Source organism: Simochromis diagramma, unplaced genomic scaffold (assembly GCF_900408965.1).
Source record: "Simochromis diagramma unplaced genomic scaffold, fSimDia1.1 OVJJ01000776.1, whole genome shotgun sequence".
Lineage (NCBI taxonomy): Eukaryota > Metazoa > Chordata > Actinopteri > Cichliformes > Cichlidae > Simochromis > Simochromis diagramma.
Window position 1 is genome coordinate 225861 of NW_024387296.1, and position 20059 is coordinate 245919.

Consider the following 20059-nt stretch of genomic DNA (forward strand, 5'->3'; position numbering starts at 1 on the left):
TTGTTGAACGCAATAAGCCATTCTGCCTAATATGTCAGACATCATTAGCGCATTTCAAAGCTTCAAATCTTCAGCGCTGTTTCAGCTCACTCCATGCTAACATCAACCAGGAATTTCCAAAAGGGACTGAACTTCGCAAACACGAGTTGGCCACTTTGAAAAGTCAGGCAGAAAAGCAGATACAGTTTTTCCAAAAATTTACGAAGCGGTCAGAGATCATAACGCTCGCATCCTATCGGCTGGCTTGGAACATTGCACGGGCTAAAAAGCCATATGATGAAGGGGAGTTCGTTAAAAAATGCCTCAGTGACGTTGTTGAAATCTTGTCTCCCGAAAACGACAAATTAAAACGCATGGTATCAGATGTCCAACTGTGCCGCCACACTGTTGAACACAGAATATCGGACATTAACACGGCTATTGAATCACAGTTGCACTCTGACCTTCAAGCATGTGAGTATTTTAGTGTCGCATTGGAAGAGCGTTGTGACATACAAGACAAGCCTCAGTTGGCAATATTTGCACGGTCTGTGTCAAACGATTGTGTGATCAAAGAAGAACTCCTGGATATTGTGCCATAAAAGACAGAACCTGTGGCATAGATGTGAAAGAAACCATGATGGCTGCATTTGAAAAAGCAAATCTACCCATAACGAAATTAACTGCAATAGCCACGGATGGAGCACCAGCAATGATGGGATCTGTGAACGGGCTTGTGGGGCTGTGCAAAGCTGACCAAACTATTCCTGACTTTTGGAATTTCCACTGAATCATCCACATGGAGCAACTCGTGTCTAAATCATTGAATTTAGATAACGTCATGAAGCCTGTGATGGAAATTGTCAACTATATCCGCACAAATGCGCTTAACCACAGGCAATTCAAGAATCTCATCACTGAGCTGGACCAAGGGCTTCCAGGTGACCTGCCGCTGCACTGCACTGTGAGGTGGCTGTCAAAAGGCCAGGTACTCTCTCGCTTCTTTGAGCTTTTTGGATGCAGTGAAACTGTTTATGGAAAAGAAGGACAAGGACTATCCCGAGCTCTCGGACCTCAAGTGGATTATGGATCTGGCCTTTTTGGTCAACATGCTGTGTCACTTGGAAAGACTGAACCTGACCCTGCAGGGTAAGTTAAAAATGCTGCCTGACCTGGTGCAAAGTGTGTTTGTCAACAAACTGAAGCTGTTCAAGACACATATTCAAAAGGGAGATTTAACGCATTTTCCCACTCTGCTAAAAGCCAGCGGGCAAGTCGCCAGCGCTGCCCTGAGTAAGCAAAGAGCCAGATATGCAACGCTGATTGAAAACTTGCACGAAAGCTTCGTGACCCGATTCTATGATCTACAATTGAAAAGGCCACAGATTACGTTCCTCGTCGACCAATTTAATGCAGAGACCGGTTGTTTGAAAGTCCCGCTAGTCACAGATGAAGCTGCGGCTGAGTTGGAGATGATAGATCTTTGTGAAGAGGACCAATTGAAACCTGCTTTAAGGGAAGGGACCATTGAGTTCTGGAAAAGTGTGCCAATGGAAAAATACCCCAATGTCAAACGGGCTGCACTCAAGATACTGTCAGTGTTTGGGTCAACATACGTCTGCGAGTCTGTATTTTCTACCCTAAAACATGTGAAATCAAAGCATCGATCTGTTCTGACTGACACTCATGTGAAAGAATTGCATATATTTTCTTGACAGCTGTTTTATACAGAAATGCTCGATCTGTGACATCATTGTCCACAGCTACATCTTAGTGACCATATTTCCATGCCGCCTGTGTCCATGGCTCTCTGCCTTCACTGGTGGTCACCTGTTGAGTCTCTGGAGTGGTCTGCCTCCTTCATCAATATAAGTCATTGAAGGGTTGTAAGGACCACTTTGGGCCCGCAGCCAGGCCAACAAGAGCATTCTGTTAGAGTTCTTATTGTATTGGCCTCCTTGCTGGCGTCTGACTAAGCCTCCTGAACTACCCTATCATCACCATCACTGCCGGTCTGTAGACAAGCTGTTTCTGCTGCTAACCAGATGGTCAGCACTCATAGTTTCTCAATCTATACTGTTGCCCTCCTGGCTATCCACCTCAGTAGCTTAATCTCCATCACTGGCCTCCTGGATGCCCCCCCCTCCGAGATACTCAGGCTCGCAGGGTTTTTAGTATTTTGGATTCTGTTCACCCTTCCTCAGTTCAGAGTTTTCTGGACTTCTTGATGTTGTTTTTGGATTATTCTGGATTATTCACATTTCAATTTAATTTTCAGTTTAATTTAAAATTTAAATTCTGTTTATCTTGATTTTGAGGAACTCGTGTTTACTGTATGTTTTATGATTATGCAGCTCTTTTAGTTTTTTCTACCAATGTTGCTGTGTTTCTTCACAGGGATATGGAGTTGGTATCCATTTTAAAAGAAGATCTGAGAGTAATGGAGGAACTTAACACCCATCAACAAGCCATTAATGGCACTTGAATAAACAAGAGTACAGACCTACCGCCAAGAACAGGTCATCCAGGGGACCTGACACACCCCCAGCTATTGGTTGGAGATAGACAGAATTGGCTGAGAATCCACCGCTCTCCGTGGTCACAGGCAACCAGCTCACCCCTGGTGACAGCAGTTTCAGAGAGCAGCACATCCCCACCTATGGCAACTATGAGGGACAGTAAAACTTTTCCCTAAACCCACTGTCAGAATCTTCCTGACAAGGTGTCATGAAAGTGCCACATTATGCCACAAGAATGCCTGAAGTGCCATTACCTCTGGCAAGTAACAGTGACACTGGGGGTACCACATACCACATCTGTCTCTGCACTCTGAAAGAAGAAATCCTTCTTCGGACATGTGGCATTTGTTCGATTAGGCAGAGGTGAAAGTTTTGGGAGTGTCAGTGACGAGAGAGAGAAAGAAAGAGATCGAACAGCTAGTTTATGGTTCGGTAAGGACATGTCACTTCAGAGTCATCAAGACTTTACAAAGACTTCGGTTCAAGTTCTAGTGGCTAAAGTTTTGCCAAGACTTAGAGGACTGTGTTCTCTGCTTGCACTGTCCGGAAGGGACCGTCACAATGCTCCTATGCCTCCTTGGAACAAGATCAGGTAGAATGACTTGGGTGGGCATACTTGGCCTATTCCCCTTACCACTGACCAATGGAAAAGCTATGACCTTGTCACCATGAAGAGCAAGGTGGGAAATAGCTGCACAGAAGCGACACTGTGTTCCCCGAGTCACAGACAAGGTAATAGGTTTAACAATGTCCATCAATGTCCACCTTTCTTGTTCCATTTGTGTTGCATTCAAGTGATGTGGTAGAATTTTGGCCATGTTGCTATAAGATGGTGGCACTCGATTTTGCTGGAAAAATCAAGTCATACCACATCGGGTCGTGTCGAGCAAATCTAAGTAGGTACTAATGGAAAAAGTGCTTGAGTGCACTGTTTGGAAAGTTTGGATATGACCTCTGTATCCCAATAAGACCTGGTACTCAGGCTTCTCCCTGAGACAGAGTTGTCCAGTGAACCCAGATTGGACTACCTCCATAATCTCTGAGAACAGTTATGGGAGTTACACGAGATGACAGACAGGCCGTCTTTGATCAAGGCTTCTGGCTGAATTGAGTTATGATACACACTGCAGGAGAAAAGGCCATGCATCGAGACAGCAGGTGTGAGTCTACTGCCCAGAGAACAAGAATGGCCTTTCTCCCAAACTGATGAGTCAGTGGGTTGAACAATGCAAAGTGCAGACTGTCAGGCATGGTTTACAGAGTGCAGATGGTCAATTGGAATAGGGTGGATGAGCTCTGATCATCTTGCACCCTACCAGCCCTCGATGCCATCTGAGGGGGAGTCAGGGCTCTGGCTCCAACTCCAGACTCTGAGCACAACTTTCAAGATGTCTGAGGCTGAAATGACTTTGTTGTGGACAAGTGGGTTGCTTGGCGCAGCTAACCACCTAGGTGGGAAGAAAACTTTGTTTTGATTCTAAGGAAAGTGTGTTTATTGTACATGTTATGGTTATGTTGCTCTTTTAGGTTGATCTTTCTAATTTTGCTTTGTTGTTTTGACTTAAAGTTGTTTTTGTGGTGGAGCTGTTACACCACTGAAGTAATGTGCAGGTTCGTTGACCTTCTTTGAAGCACTTTGTTAGTGTGTCTGTAAATGTTGATCAAAGAGCTCCCTCTAGTGTGTTATTGGGGTAGTGCAACCTGAAGTAGTTTCTCATTGTAAATTAATTGCTTTGGGATTCCTCAGCTCCCTTTGTTTTAAATAACTACACTTAATTAAGTGACAAAATGTGTTTATTGGTCCTCACTTCAAAATAATATAAAAATTGAAACTAGTAACTTAATGATCTAATTAATCACTGAATCCTCAGCAGCTTTGTCTGAGTGGAAAAGGGTGTGTGTGTGTGTGTGTGTGTGTGTGTGTGTGTTTGCATTGTGGTATTGTTGTATTTTTGCATTATCCCTATTAAACTGGTTCAGCAGTAAGAAAACTGTGTGAATGAGATTTCCTGCTTTGTGTAAAGTTTGATAAACTCTAAAATTAAGGGCTACTAAAACATGGAGCTTCTTCTTTTTTTTCTTCAGTGTTGGTTCATCTGTCTGTTCAATGTTTGTTATTAGAGCTAACATAGCTCTGGTTAGCTTAGACTGACTAGACTGACCGACTAATAGATCCAAACAGTAAAATTTGAAATTTAATGTACTTTGGGTGTTTTTTTCTCTTGAGGGTTTGTTTTTATGTGAGTTTATAAGAAAGTTATTTAATTTTCAATCTTTACTTATTTTTTAAATTTAGAAACATCTGAAGAGAAAAAAACACAGATTGTTTAATTCTAGTTTCATTTATTATTTCATTTATTTTTGCTGTTCATGTTTTCTCCTCATGTGCAGTGACAGAAAGAAAGAAAGGACAAATATGATGAAACTGAACAGAAGAGAAGTGGAATCAAGTGTGACCAGGAGGAATCATTAAATGTTAACTTCCTGTATTTTTGCTGGCAGTGAGTTAACACTAAAAATGAAACTGTTATAGTGTCAGTGGCTGCTGTTTCATAAATTTTACTTTGAGTCAGTGCTTAAATACAAGTATGTGTAGCTTATACTTTATAAGATAAGGATAAGAAATCTATACTTATTGTTTTCAAAAGTTAAACTTCTTGAAATGTATTATATTGAGGTAACACTGCTACCATGAGGTTGGACTGAAACACTACGTTGAATTATTCTAGCTGAGCTATTAAAAATATTCTCAAATTGAAAATATGTTTGTGTACTATACACTATGGAGTAAAATATATATATTACCACATAGAGGACATTTAGTGAGGAAACACAAGCAGGACAACCAACCGCATGTAAAACATGAGAAGCAGCGAATAGTCCAGGAAGAAAGAGAGGCAGACAGATTATGTGACTCCTGCCAGCACTTCTCCTAAATCACATGACTGTAATCAGATTGACATGATCTTCCTCTTTATACTGTGTCAGTCTGACAGTTTTTGGTTCTTCAGATGATAAAGCATATTGAATCCATTTAATATGATGGGTTTTTTCAGTAACAGTAAATAACATGCTTCACACTAACTCTGCATGACATTCATCTGTAACCAGTAAAGTGAAGCTTTAATCCTGGTCCAGATGGGTTGACATTAACAATCTGTTAATCTACTGAAGCTCACAGACTTCAGTCAACCTGTCAGATTATCTAAAAAACTGAAAGACGTCATTTTAAACACTTACTATTGTTCTGAAGGATCTCTGAAGCCCTCCAACACTCTTCTGATCATCAGGACGGAAAAAATAGGATTTACATGAACGAATCCATCCATTTTCTTCTGTTTATATGGGGGCAGCAGCCTAAGCACAGAAGCCTGTCCTCCCTCTTCCTACTGACAAAAGATATAATCTCTCCAGCGTGTCCTGGGTCTGCTGCGTGGCCTCATTCCAGTGAGATATCCAAAGAACATCTCACCCAGGACGTGTCCAAGACGAATCCTAGTCAGATGCCCAAACCACCTCATCTGGCTCCTTTCGATGTGGAGGAGCAGCATCTCTATTCTGAGCCTCTCCTGGATGACTCAACTCCTCACCCCATCTCTAAGCGACAGATCTGGTTTACAAAAGTAAATGTTTCCAACTAAAACTGTAAAGATGATCTGTAACAAGTTTCCTCTGTAGCAAACTGACTGAACTGACCAGTGAACTGCTGTTTTAAACAGACACACCCAGATCTGAGATCTTGCCACAGAGAAACCACTGTACGCTCAGAGATTTGATTAACAAATTTCAAAAATGCAAACTAAGGTGTGACCATAACAGGAAGTGGACTTATTTCACTGACACAGGTAGATGTGGAGACAACTTCCCACTGGACTTTACATCAACTTGTTCTAATGAATAACAATAAAACCCCATGTTAACATGCTTAGGCTCACATAAAATATACACTATTTATGTTTAATTGTACACACACAACTCAAAAACCTCATATGAGAATTAAGTTTTCTGTCTGGGCAGTATTTACTTTTATGGGAGCAAAATTATATATTTTCATATATCCCTTAGTTTTCTTTGTTCTGGTTAAATGTATAGAAATTTGTAGTGCAACAAGACTCAGATAAGAGCAGCATGACAGATGTTTACTTTGATTAGACGAACAGTATTTAGGAAATAGATAATAGGTATTGATGTGTATATAACTGGAGACGAACATCTTAAGCATATTATATATAATATTATATTAAAGCATATGTCGAACTAATGTTATCTTATAACACTATGAGCCAGGATAATTTGATAAATATGAATGTAAACAATTTATTCAAAGTTTTAAAGATAAAATAATTTTTAGGAAAAATTTGTCCTCATTTGACCTTAAAGAAAAGGCCAGAGGTCCAAAGTAACATGATATATATGGAATCCCAGATATTATTCCCTATAAGCTGGTAGACGTCAATATAAACAAACGTTTACGTTTTATTGAACTTTGACAGACATGCTAGTGCTACTAAACACATAACCTCCTTGGCAAAAGTAACAACAGCAATAGATGATTTTTTTTTTTTCACAAATGTAAGAAAACAAACAAAAACATTATCAGTAAACATTTTAAACACACTGACTGTGATCAAAGCCACTTACTTTATTCTGTTCTTGTCTCCATCTGGTAGTTTTTCTCAGCATAACGTCATCAGCTCATAACCACAATCATGTCAGGAAACATCTTCAGGGTTGAAAAACAGATTTAAATCAGAAAAAAGTTACAATTAATTTAAAATAAAAATGAATCAGTTTTACACTGCCCACTCCAGCTGTCAGTGTCTACAGACAAAACTTTGCCAAGTCTGTGAACGTCTGTGAGAACAGAAACAAGTAGTGGTTTGTGCTTTCTCAGTAAACTGAAGGCTCATATGACTACGTGAGATATGTGGCTGCTCAAAACAAGTTACAGCAAAGATCTATTCTTGCCTACATTTCCTGAAAAAATTAAAACAATAACACATGGATCTGATAGTGTTTACTCTGAAAACATGTGGAGGAATCTTTAAAGTCAGCTTTGAGTTTGTGGAGAAGTGAGTCTCAGAAAGACGTGAAAACTCTTCATGAAGTCGTCACCTCAGAATGATCTGATCAATAAATCAATAATTTACTGATTACAATTGTCCGATCATCAGCAGCACTGAGCATGTGTGTGTTTGCATGTATGTGTGTGTGTGTTCATCAGTATCCTGGTCAAACTGGTTCAGTGAGTATTATTGGTACAGATGGATTCATTCATTTCCTGCTAGTGTGTACAGTTTATGTACATTCATCATCTGTAAAACAAGCTCTACCCTAAACATGGAGCTATTTTTAAAATGTTTCTGTTGTTTTGTCATCATCTCTCTGTTTGTGAAGTGATTTCAAAGATTCTTGTTATTGTGTGTACCTGTGAATATTCACTTCATTTCTCTGTGCTGACGTGGGAGAACAGAAAAAAGATAAACAGTAAACACTTTGGAATTAGTGACTGGAAATAAAACAGGAACAGTGTTTCCATTCTAATTACTTAAAACCAACAAAGAGCTTTGATTTCCTACGTGTGAGATTTGTTGTAAAGGGCAGAAGAAAACTTCAGATCTCTTTGAGTCCATCAAAAAGTGCAAAGCTGAGCAGAAAGCTGCACCTACATAATAATCTGTAAGTAACTGTGTAAACATTTGCTGCATTATTCTTTATTTGACTTAAAGTCCAAATACTAAAACTGAAAATATTTTAAGTCACCAATTCCCAAAAAACAAGAGTGGTGTTCCTCCCACTCAACAAACAGAAAATCCCACACACTCCACCCAAAGCTAAATCTTTAATCTAATCAATCAAACGCAAAGTGTTAAAGTCAATGTGTGACCCACCTGCCACTGACACACAAACTTCAATGTGTGTCATTGTTTTTGTAACAGTGACAATAAAGATCTGTTCTTACAGAGCAGTGAATATAGGTCAGAGTAGTCAGTGATATCACCTCCTTTTATTTTTAATTCACTTTTTATATAAATGAATACATTCAGATGAATGTGTAATTTAACACACTTGGCTGTGACTAATTTCAACCTGAATTTCTGTTTTTACTGTGGCCCACCTGTAGTACCTTCATGACCCACTGGGGCATCCAGACCCACACTGCCTAAAAGACTTTCTCACCCTTACAATATCTAATTCAGTGAAATATACATAGTGATCTTGCCACATTAATAAAATATTTATCTTAATAAGAATATCACAGAAATTGATATGGCTCGCTGCCATATCGCGCCATATCTGTCACTCTCAAAAGTACAGTTTTTAAATTTAATGTTGCTGAAACAACAAAATAAATTATAAAAATAAATCTATCTGATGGAGAAATCACTCATCTTTGGAAAAGAGAGTTTTTTACAGAGAAATGGCTCTTTCCAAAATAAAAGCTATACTATACGCTTCTTCTAGGCTATATTCTCAGCAGCATATTAAACATATCAGGTCAGATCCTCACAAGGAGAATAAGTGGTAAGTAGATAAAATTATACAGGCTGGTGACACAGAGACATCCAGGTCAGTAACTGTACAAATGGAAGGCAGAAGACTAGACACTGAGACGGAGAAATTCAAAAATATATATATTGACTAATCAAAACCCAGGCTGTGTGGCCACGTGGCTAACGGCAGAGAAGAAGCAGTTCAGGAGGACGGCTGCCAGAGGTGTGGCAGGGCTGGAGGCTAGTCGAGGTGTGGGTGAAGACCTTTGGGTGGCTTGGTAGGTGGAGACGGTACCTGGAGTGGCAGGTGCAGGAGGTCCTGGTCGTGCCATGGCAGGTCCAGGCAGTGCCGAATGTTGCGGATCAGGTTTGGCAGGTGCAGAACCAGATAGCGGAGCGCAGACCTCTGGCTGAGACGTGATATAACCAAACATCGCTGAGGCCTCTGACTGAGACTGCAGCAGGCTCTGGAGATGGGCGTCCTCCAGCCTCAGCTGGAAAGGGACCCATTGGTTTAATTCCCAAAGCGGGCGATGGCATGGAGTCTGTGGCAGGCGGTGGCATGGACCTTTCGAACTGGGGTTAGCAGTGTCTGTCCATATGTTTTCCTGTCTCCGAAAGAGCACGAACAAAGTCTCTGTCCTCTGTCACTCACCACAGCTGGCTTCTTTGGGGAAGTGTGGATTAGACATGAGCGCTGGTGGCGTAGACGCCAAAATTGCAAGATTAGCAAAAAAAAAGTGCAAAAGCAGACAGAACAGAATTTGAAGGACGGCCCCTTACCACATTCACTGCTTTGCTGCACCAGCCCAGCTACCATACCAGGAACCATTGTTTTGATGAAAGGCACTTAAACCCAAATGACTTCAGTGGTCATCTGAGAGATTTCTGAACGTTAAATCTTAAGTCTCTGTCTAGGAGGACCAACACAAGGGTTAAAAAAGGTGTCTCTGCTCCAGTCCCCAAAGCCAGACCCAAATGCCAATGTAACATAAGGTGAGGTTTATTGCTACTAATAACACCAAAACTGAAAGCATTAACTCTGGGGTGAACAAAGACCACTGAACAAGTTATTCCAAAGAAGTGCAACCTAGCTCTGTGTGAAACAAAACCAAACTAAACAGTATTTTCAGCACTACACACAAAACCTAATTATTCTCAAAAGACACACAAAATTGATTACTGAGGGTTTGGAGGCCAAGAACAGGTCTGCTGCTGTCATGAGAACAACTGCTGGTTTAAGGGTTTTTAAAACAGCCAGTTGTTAATGGGGAACCAACCAGCAGCTGCCAGGTCAACGCCATCCCAAAACAGCTCCCCAGATCCTCTCATAAAGACCACATGGTCAGGGTTCTAGCATTAAAGTATTGCCATGTATAAAACAGGTGCTCTGCTTAGTGCTGTGCAGTACTACAAATTCTGGTATAAGTCGAATACCAAGTAAATCCAGGGTCAATATTCCTGATACCAGTATTGATGCTGTTGACCTATAAAGGTGTTGGCAACTTAGGTTGGTGAGATGAGTCTGTTGTGATTTATGAGATGAATCATCATCTATTTGTTAGTTCAAAAAACATGCATTGACCACTAAATAATTTAGAGACCTGGAGTATAAACGTCTCTGACTCTAACGCGCTTTGGTTTAGCTGTTGTTGTTTAAAAGAATATAAACAAACAAAATAAATTTTCCATAGTGTGTCTCTGATGTAACACCCAGTTTTACCAGTAGGTGGCAGCAGACCTCATATGTGAATCATTCCCTTTTGAAGCTTCACTGTCATCCCTCACAAACTCATTCACAAGCTGGCACAAAGCGGATTATAAGAGAGAGGTCTGGCCTGGTGTCATGGTGTGAGGACAACAACCTCACCCTCAACACTGACAAGACAAAGGAGATGATTGTGGACACGAGGAAGAAGAGGAGGCCTCACCCACCGCTGTCTATCCAGGGCCTTGAAGTGGAGAGGGTGAGCAGCTTTAGGTACCTGGGCGTCTACAACTCTGAGGACCTCACCTGGACACTGAACACCACACAGCTGACATCTTGCTTGAAACCCATAGAACCACATGAATAACACAGAGTGAAATCTTTTAATGCAGATAAAGTTAACAGCTGGGGAAAAAGAAGACGGTGTTTAAGACACATTTGAAATAAAAAACAACAAGGAAACTTAACTGTGGTCATAAAACACAAACATATGTTTATTGTTATTGATGATTTTACAAGAAGATAGAATTTTAAAACTCCAGGTAAAAATACATACTCATATCTTTATCATAGTAAAAAAAATTAAAAAAATTAAAATAAAGAACAACATGTGGATGTCCTCTGCTCTGAGGTGCTGGGGGACCAGTTAGAGACCAGCAGCTGGATGTCAGTGGCTGGACTGGTGGACTACTTCAGTGAAGAGTAGACGACGTCTGGCTCTGGTTTAAAGTCTGAACACAAACACAGTTCAAACAACAGGAAACATGATTACAAGCTTTGTAGTTCCATCAAGACCTCCAGTCTCCACCTCTCTGCATCACACACAGTCCCAGTTGAGACGTTACTGGGAACCAGCTCAGACACATATGACAAAGGTTACACCCTGCTTTCATTTTAATTTAAAGTTAAATTAACAAAACCCAAACCTTAAACCCACAGAGCTGAAACAATCAGATAAGCATTTGCATTAAAAAGTCCAAAATATGCTGTTTTAGTTCACTTCATTGGTTCTTGGTGACTTCATGAAAGATTTTCAAAATACATTTGAAAAACTGTTGACATGTAAAAGTGTGTAGTCCACCCTCCACCCAGACAGCTATGATAAGCTCCAGTTCCCATGTGACCCTTAATTTGACAACTCAAAAAGAACACAGCTTTATTGCTGGCGAGGAGGCGACACAAATAACAATACAAAACTAAACTGGGGAAAACTAATGCACAAGGAGACAGGGGGAGAAACACACAGCTATAAGGGCTGATGCAACAGTAACAATTAAAAACACAGGGCTTAAATACATTGAGGGAAAACGAGGGGATTGTGACACAGTAGGAGAGCACAGTTCTCCTTCTGTCTTAGGCTGGACGAGACAAGGGAAGCAAAAAAAAAAAACAATGACATGAGACACAGACCTTCAAAGTAAAACAGGAAACACACTGACTGAACTCTAGACATGTAAACTTAACAGACTGGGGAGACACAACATAGGGACCCGAAACATGGGACAGAAAGGCGCACAGTAGAAACAACACGGGAAGCCATCACACAAAACCTAAGAACTAAATCCTTGACAACCATAACTGAAACCTAGGGAAATAACAATAATCAAAACAGTACAGCCAAGGACTCAGAACATAAACCATAATATAAAAGTACAAGGCTGGTCACAAGGACCCAGAATTTTTAGGTTTCTGTGTGGATGTGAAAATGCAGCACACTACACTTCACTGTGCCCTACAGCAAAGTTTAATAAAACATATAGAAAGAGACATGGTGTTATTGACTTGTATTTGTTCATTGAAGCTTGTATATGATTTGTACTATGCTTGAATGAGAAACTGTCTGTTTCCAGTCTGGAAGGAGATGACAGATAATCTAGAATATCTATAATAATCTATCCATATTTACAGTGAAACTCTTCATTTTCAAAGGAGCGTTACATGATACAGGGTTTAAAATAATCATTCTTTATCTTATACTGAACCTTTGTACAGCCTCTGGTTTTATTCTCTGCCTGAAACAAGGTGATTTAATATACCCTTGTTCAAGAAAACATTGTTTTAATTGGCTTTTGTGTTTTGGGTTTTTGTTTTTTGCCTGAGATAAGCATATTAGGGATATATCACCTCTCTATCATACTATCCATACAGGTTATTGGGAAAAACAACCCGTGAGCAGGCTGCAACCTCAGCTTTTAGCTCACAGGAATTATTGTTCACACACTTACGATAATTTAAAAGGTTTGATGTGAGCATGGCCTTTTCAAACCAGTAAATGAATGCTTGTCTGCATTTGAATGGAGAGCAACTGTACCTCTTTTTCTCTTTGGTGTGGCAGCATAATTGTTCATAACTGATGTTTCCTGTTGTCAGTACTGAGTAGCCTGCAGCTGAATAAATATCTGCAGAAAAGAAAAACACAGAAATTACTTCACAACAACAACAGTACAGTGAAATAACATAGCCATGATGGTTATACTGTATGCAGATTAACTAAACATCACCTTTGTCTAAAACTTCAGAGTTAAAGTAAATAAAAAGAGGGGAAACTGCAGTTTAATAGTTTAACTGCAGATTAATGCAAAGTTATGCCACTTTAAGATTTTCACATTTTCATAATTGGTGCAAATATGTAAAAAACAAATATGCATAATCAAGGTGTTTGTAAAGTGTTTTGTATGTTTGCGTGAGATTCGGTTTCCTAAATCCTGATTGGAGAAAGGAGGTGGGTGTGGTCAGGCCACGGTGGCCCGTGCTCTCCTGGGCTGGAGTAAACTGTTGGACGTCTACAGGTAACAACTAGCTGACAAAGCTTCAGCGACACCCCTGCTGTGGTGTATCCCCACAGTAGCCTCAGTGAAGAAAAAGCCTTCTGCCGTGTTTTTCCAGAGGCAGAGTTGGACTGTGGAATTTTTTATGCTAAATTTGAGTTGGACTAGGTTTTGCACCACCAGTGCGGAGCTCTTCCCTTCTTTGCCACCAAGATTTAACAACGTGGTTTGCAGAACTGCTAGCAGCACTAAAGAAGTGTTGACTGCTGCAAGCTAGCAAGGATGGTGTGCTGTCAACATACTCAAGCATCTTCTGCTGAGGCCTGCAACAGGTTAGTTTAATTATTTTCTTTGTGTTCACATGAGCTGACAAATGTAAATGTGTTTAATGTTTAAGTAATCCCTCCTGCTTCACTGATTTATTACCACCTGGCTGATTGGGAAGGGTTTTTGTTGTGTGTTTTGGGATGCATCATCTCCTAGCTTAGGTAAACTATTTTGTTAAGCTACTTAGCATTGCTGGCTTACTAGCGGTTATATTTTCTTTTCCCTTAGAGTAAATCACCTACATATTATTGTTGTTTTCTTTTGTGGTGTGTTGTTTGTTTGTAGTAAATAAATACCACCATTTTGCACTATTTTCCCATTTTATTCCTTGGATTATTAAATAGATTATAAGAAGCTAAGAGAGATATGACATTAATAGTTTTAAAGTTTTAAAGATCACGCAATTGGCCAAGCTGCCTCACTCTGAACACACCTATTTGAGAGCGTGTGTGTTTTTGGTATACTGATTGCTGTTAAAGAGACAAGAACTTGGGGTCATCCAATATCATGGCAAACCATGTAATAGGCAGGCTGGTACCTGCTACCATGTAAATTTCACACTTTGCCTCTTCAAAATGTGAAATGTACACCCATGCAGAAGTTCCAGTAAGTTGCTGTAACAGCAGAGCTAGGCATTTCATTTCAAGCCAGTACAAAAATAATCATGAAAACAGAGATTATAACACATTTACATGTACATACATAGTATCCTCCTAACTTAATTGTTTCCAGTTATCAAGGTCCCTACGTGACTTCATCGCTTTAAATAAACCATCTTCCACTGCTGGTAACTTCTGCATGCATGTCCATTTCATGTTTCGAAAAGGCAAAGCGTGAAATGGATACAGTGGACTGGCATGCCTATTTCACATTTAGTCATGATACTGGGTTGCAAAGGCAGCTAGAAAGCGTGGACACAAACACAGCAGTTCAAGTCGTTGTGGGGTGCATCGACTTCAGGTGTAGTTAAATTTCTCAGGCAATGGACATGTAAAATTTAACTCTGTCCTGATTATCTGAGTTAATCAGCAAGTTAAAATCTGTATGTAATATTATTTTAAATGGTATTGACTATTTTATAAAGACAAGTTATTTGTTTGGGTATATTATTTAACAGGTTGATTTTTGTACATTTATAATCTGAGTTAAATTTCCAGTAAAGGTTCAGCCAGTGTGGTTAATATTAAAATTGTTACAAGATCATTGCAAACAACAGAACATTTGTGGTATCTGCTTTACATTGAATCCAACACTAAAGCTAGTTTGGTCAAAACTGGAGTACCAGAATTTGGAGACAGTATAGAGCAGTTAGACCACAGATAAAAATACAAAGATGCAAAGATTAACATATGTATGTAACCTTTGTAAGTAGCTTTTGCTTTTCAGTCTTCTTTCCTAACACTGCTACTGAGAAACAACAACTGCTGTAACTAGTTGAAGGTGCACGACAACAGATCTTTTTTGGTTTTCTGCTTTTCATCTAACCCACCACTCAACCTAGTTCGATCAAAACTGGTGTACCAAGCAGTACAGAGCAGTTAGAGCGCAGCTAAAAAGACTGTGTGAAGATTAACACATGTATGTAACTTTTGTAAATGGCTGAAGCTTTTCATGGTCTTTGCATTTCTCAACACTTCTGCTGAGAAACAACAGCTACCCTAACTAGTTGAAGGTGCACAACCACAGATCTGACACCTTTTTCAGTGCAAACTGATGCTTCACCACAGGGCAAGTTCTCACGATATGAACTCTGTGCTTGGCCAAACCAGAACAGAGAAGTGTCATCAGCTTCAGATTACAGGAAGGAGCTGCTGTGGTTTTACATGCAGAACATTTTTAGGTAGTTAAAAAGGACAAACTCCCTTTTGACAAGAAGAAAACTTCAGCAGAGCCAGGCACAGGGAAAGCAGCCATCACCTGTGACTGGTTGGAGTGAGGGGAGGAAGACATTGTTAAGCACACGCTGTAGAGATAAAGCAGACACATGTGAGCCTAATCTGTTCAGTTGTAGCACTGTGAAAAGTTATAACACACCTGACATCTCTATAAAACAGAACTGTGGATGAGTCGATGTTATTAGTAAAGGCCAAGTGTGGCACAAGGGAGACTGCAGATGTGTCCTATTTGTCCTCTCTCCAAGAGGAAGTAAAAACCTTCACGTCAAAGTGGAAAGTGTCAGATGTAGTCTCACTATCTCAGACTAAAGAAACATCAAGAAAAGAATATGTGGTGGATGTCTTTGTCTGTGTTTTCAGCAGCTCACTCTGAGTTGTTTGTGAGAAAGGTGGAGTCAAAACAATTGAAGCTAGGTCAGAGTCCTGACCCATGGGTGCATGAAGGCAAGTCCTTAACCTACTATGATAGTATTTAACAAATATCTGAGGACAGGAATTATACTAAAGAAATGGACAATAGAAACAATCAAAGGGGGAAAGGTGAAAAAAAAATTAACAAAACACAAACAATTAACCAGTGACTAGATTTTGGCAGGTTTCACAGTTTGGAATATGCGAGTTGTTTATGCTCACTTAGTTGTTCAGGAAAAGTCAGTGATGAGAATTTATTGAATATCTTTATTTTATATTCCAAAGAAAGAAATCTGCCTGTATGTTATAGATTGAGTCTAATGTATATAACCTCAGGTCTGCATTTTACACAACTGACCATCAAATCCGGATTAAAAGATGGTGGTATTATTTATAATTTAGCTACAGCTTTAAATTTCTTTCAATTTTTAAATTTCTATTGTCTAATGTCAGACAGACATATCACCACAGACAGGAGAAGAGCAGCTGTACCTCTCATCTGTGATATAATCTCAGCTGTGCATTTTACACAACTGACCATCAAATCCTGATTAAAAGGTGGTGGTATTATTTGTAATTTAGCCACAGCTTAAATTTTTTTTATTGTCAGACAGACAGGAGACCAATAAGAGCAGCTGTACCTCTCATCTGTGATCTGGTTTTCGTGTCTTTGATGATGATTCTACCATAACTGATGTCTTCTGTTCTCACTGATGAGTAGATTACTGCTGCATCACTGTCTGCACAATAAAACACACAAATTGTTGGAATCACATAAATATGAAGCAGTAACGTTTAAACTTTGAGTAAAGCTACATATGTTAAACTGAGTTAAGCTAATTATAAAAGGAAATTATGAATAAAATTATAGTAAGTTTACTTAATGTGAATATGAATTATTTATTTCTAACGCCTGATAGAGAAACACCTGCAGGTAACTTTAAAAACAATCATAAACAGGAAACTGTACGACTGCAGAGGTGTTAGCTTGTGTTAACCACAGACAACAAACACAGAGGCCAGCATGCAAAGAACATCACTCAGTAAGCACAGAGTGAAATTTTACACTTTAAAAAAGCATAATCAAAATGACTGAGTTTAATAAATTTGAATAAAGGAAACAAATCAAATGAAAAAAAAGTGACATTATAGGGAGTGCAGAATTATTAGGCAAGTTGTATTTTTGAGGAATAATTTTATTATTGAACAACAACCATGTTCTCAATGAACCCAAAAAACTCATTAATATCAAAGCTGAATGTTTTTGAAAGTAGTTTTTAGTTTGTTTTTAGTTTTAGCTATTTTAGGGGGATATCTGTGTGTGCAGGTGACTATTACTGTGCATAATTATTAGGCAACTTAACAAAAAACAAATATATACCCATTTCAATTATTTATTTTTACCAGTGAAACCAATATAACATCTCCACATTCACAAATATACATTTCTGACATTCAAAAACAAAACAAAAACAAATCAGCGACCAATATAGCCACCTTTCTTTGCAAGGACACTCAAAAGCCTGCCATCCATGGATTCTGTCAGTGTTTTGATCTGTTCACCATCAACATTGCGTGCAGCAGCAACCACAGCCTCCCAGACACTGTTCAGAGAGGTGTACTGTTTTCCCTCCTTGTAAATCTCACATTTGATGATGGACCACAGGTTCTCAATGGGGTTCAGATCAGGTGAACAAGGAGGCCATGTCATTAGTTTTTCTTCTTTTATACCCTTTCTTGCCAGCCACGCTGTGGAGTACTTGGACGCGTGTGATGGAGCATTGTCCTGCATGAAAATCATGTTTTTCTTGAAGGATGCAGACTTCTTCCTGTACCACTGCTTGAAGAAGGTGTCTTCCAGAAACTGGCAGTAGGACTGGGAGTTGAGCTTGACTCCATCCTCAACCCGAAAAGGCCCCACAAGCTCATCTTTGATGATACCAGCCCAAACCAGTACTCCACCTCCACCTTGCTGGCGTCTGAGTCGGACTGGAGCTCTCTGACCTTTACCAATCCAGCCACGGGCCCATCCATCTGGCCCATCAAGACTCGCTCTCATTTCATCAGTCCATAAAACCTTAGAAAAACCAGTCTTGAGATATTTCTTGGCCCAGTCTTGACGTTTCAGCTTGTGTGTCTTGTTCAGTGGTGGTCGTCTTTCAGCCCTTCTTACCTTGGCCATGTCTCTGATTATTGCACACCTTGTGCTTTTTGGCACTCCAGTGATGTTGCAGCTCTGAAATATGGCCAAACTGGTGGCAAGTGGCATCTTGGCAGCTGCACGCTTGACTTTTCTCAGTTCATGGGCAGTTATTTTGCGCCTTGGTTTTTCCACACGCTTCTTGCGACCCTGTTGACTATTTTGAATGAAACGCTTGATTGTTCGATGATCACGCTTCAGAAGCTTTGCAATTTTGAGACTGCTGCATCCCTCTGCAAGATATCTCACTATTTTTGACTTTTCTGAGCCTGTCAAGTCCTTCTTTTGACCCATTTTGCCAAAGGAAAGGACGTTGCCTAATAATTATGCACACCTGATATAGGGTGTTGATGTCATTAGACCACACCCCTTCTCATTACAGAGATGCACATCACCTAATATGCTTAATTGGTAGTAGGCTTTCGAGCCTATACAGCTTGGAGTAAGACAACATGCATGAAGAGGATGATGTGGACAAAATACTCATTTGCCTAATAATTCTGCACTCCCTGTAAAGCCGTGACATACAAAGATGAATGGCCTGCCTGTATTTGTATAGCGCTTTTCTAGTCCCTAAGGACCCCAAAGCGCTTCACACTACATTCAGTCATTCACCCATTCACAGACACATTCACACACTGGCGATGGCAAGCTACGTTGTAGCCACAGCTGCCCTGGGGCGCACTGACAGAGGCGAACTCTGGCGAAATTACTACAGAGTTAAACTTTAGTATCAATTTAATAGAATGTTTATTTTTCTATTACAATTCACAGTTGTACTTTCTTCACCTGCTTCATAATATCCTCATGGAAATCTTTTCATGAGACATAAAATCTCTATGAATATAATCAGAACTTAAAAGTATTTTATAAAATTGGAGCTGAATAAACACAAATAAATAACCAACAAAGGACCTCAAATTACCGTTGTTTTGTTTTTTTGGATGTTGATGAGTTGATATTTTGACATCACTGTACAAGATGTCATCAGTGATGCCATTTTCCACAGCTTCATATTGATCTAGTGAAATTATTAAAATTAAGAAAATATTTACAATCACAACATTTTACAGTGAAGAGTCCAAATAAAAACAAAAAATAAATAACGGTTTTACATTTTTAATGTGTGTAATATGTGTAACCACATATAATTGAAGAGTCCAAGTCTCACCTTCAGGTTTCCTGTGAACACATCGTCTCACCAGCAGAACCAGTAACACCAGTAGAACCACAAAACACACTGATCCAACACATGGCAACAGAGAGAGTACAGGAGGAGAGGTGGATGTAGATGGGAGTGTGGATGTAGGTGGAGGTGTGGTGGTGTGTTCCCCTAAAATAAAGCAAACACAGTCATTAAGTTGTCGTCACATTGTGAATGTTGAAAGCTGCAGAAACACAGACAGGTGAGTGTGTCACCTGTGACAGTGATCCAGCTGGATGGAGACTCTCCATGACCGATGATGTCACACTTGTAGAGGCCTTCATCAGACCTGGAAACATGCTGGATGGTCATGTGACCTGTAGACTCACAGCCAATGAAGACACCATCTTTATAGAAAGCAGCTGGGAGGTTGGAGGGAGTGGTCTTTGTTTTACAGAGCAGAGTGACGTCATCTCCCTCCATCACAGGGAGGACAGGACTCTGCAGGATCACTGATCCACCTCAACACAGAGACAAACTACAGCATTTCATCCATTTACACACAGCTTCATCAACACTAACTCCACACACTCAGCTTACCAGTGACTGTCAGG

The 20059-nt window shown here is 39.9% G+C and overlaps 1 protein-coding gene and 1 long non-coding RNA gene across 2 annotated transcripts; both read right to left on the bottom strand.

Moving 5' to 3' along the window:
- Window positions 1-4828: 4828 nt before the first annotated feature.
- On the bottom strand, window positions 4829-10659 carry LOC120716496. Its single transcript, XR_005691947.1, has 3 exons — window positions 9288-10659; window positions 7140-7221; window positions 4829-6108 (listed from the first exon to the last, which is right to left on the bottom strand). It is a non-coding gene; the product is annotated as an uncharacterized LOC120716496 (long non-coding RNA).
- A 646-nt stretch (window positions 10660-11305) lies between these two features.
- Window positions 11306-19934, bottom strand: LOC120716472 (low affinity immunoglobulin gamma Fc region receptor II-like). The gene is made up of 6 exons (XM_040004014.1): window positions 19721-19934; window positions 19473-19634; window positions 19227-19322; window positions 16743-16841; window positions 13012-13099; window positions 11306-11431 (listed from the first exon to the last, which is right to left on the bottom strand). Exons 1-6 carry the CDS (start codon window positions 19926-19928, stop codon window positions 11425-11427), a joined length of 660 nt encoding a protein of 219 aa, XP_039859948.1. The 5' UTR covers window positions 19929-19934; the 3' UTR covers window positions 11306-11424.
- Window positions 19935-20059: the final 125 nt, after the last annotated feature.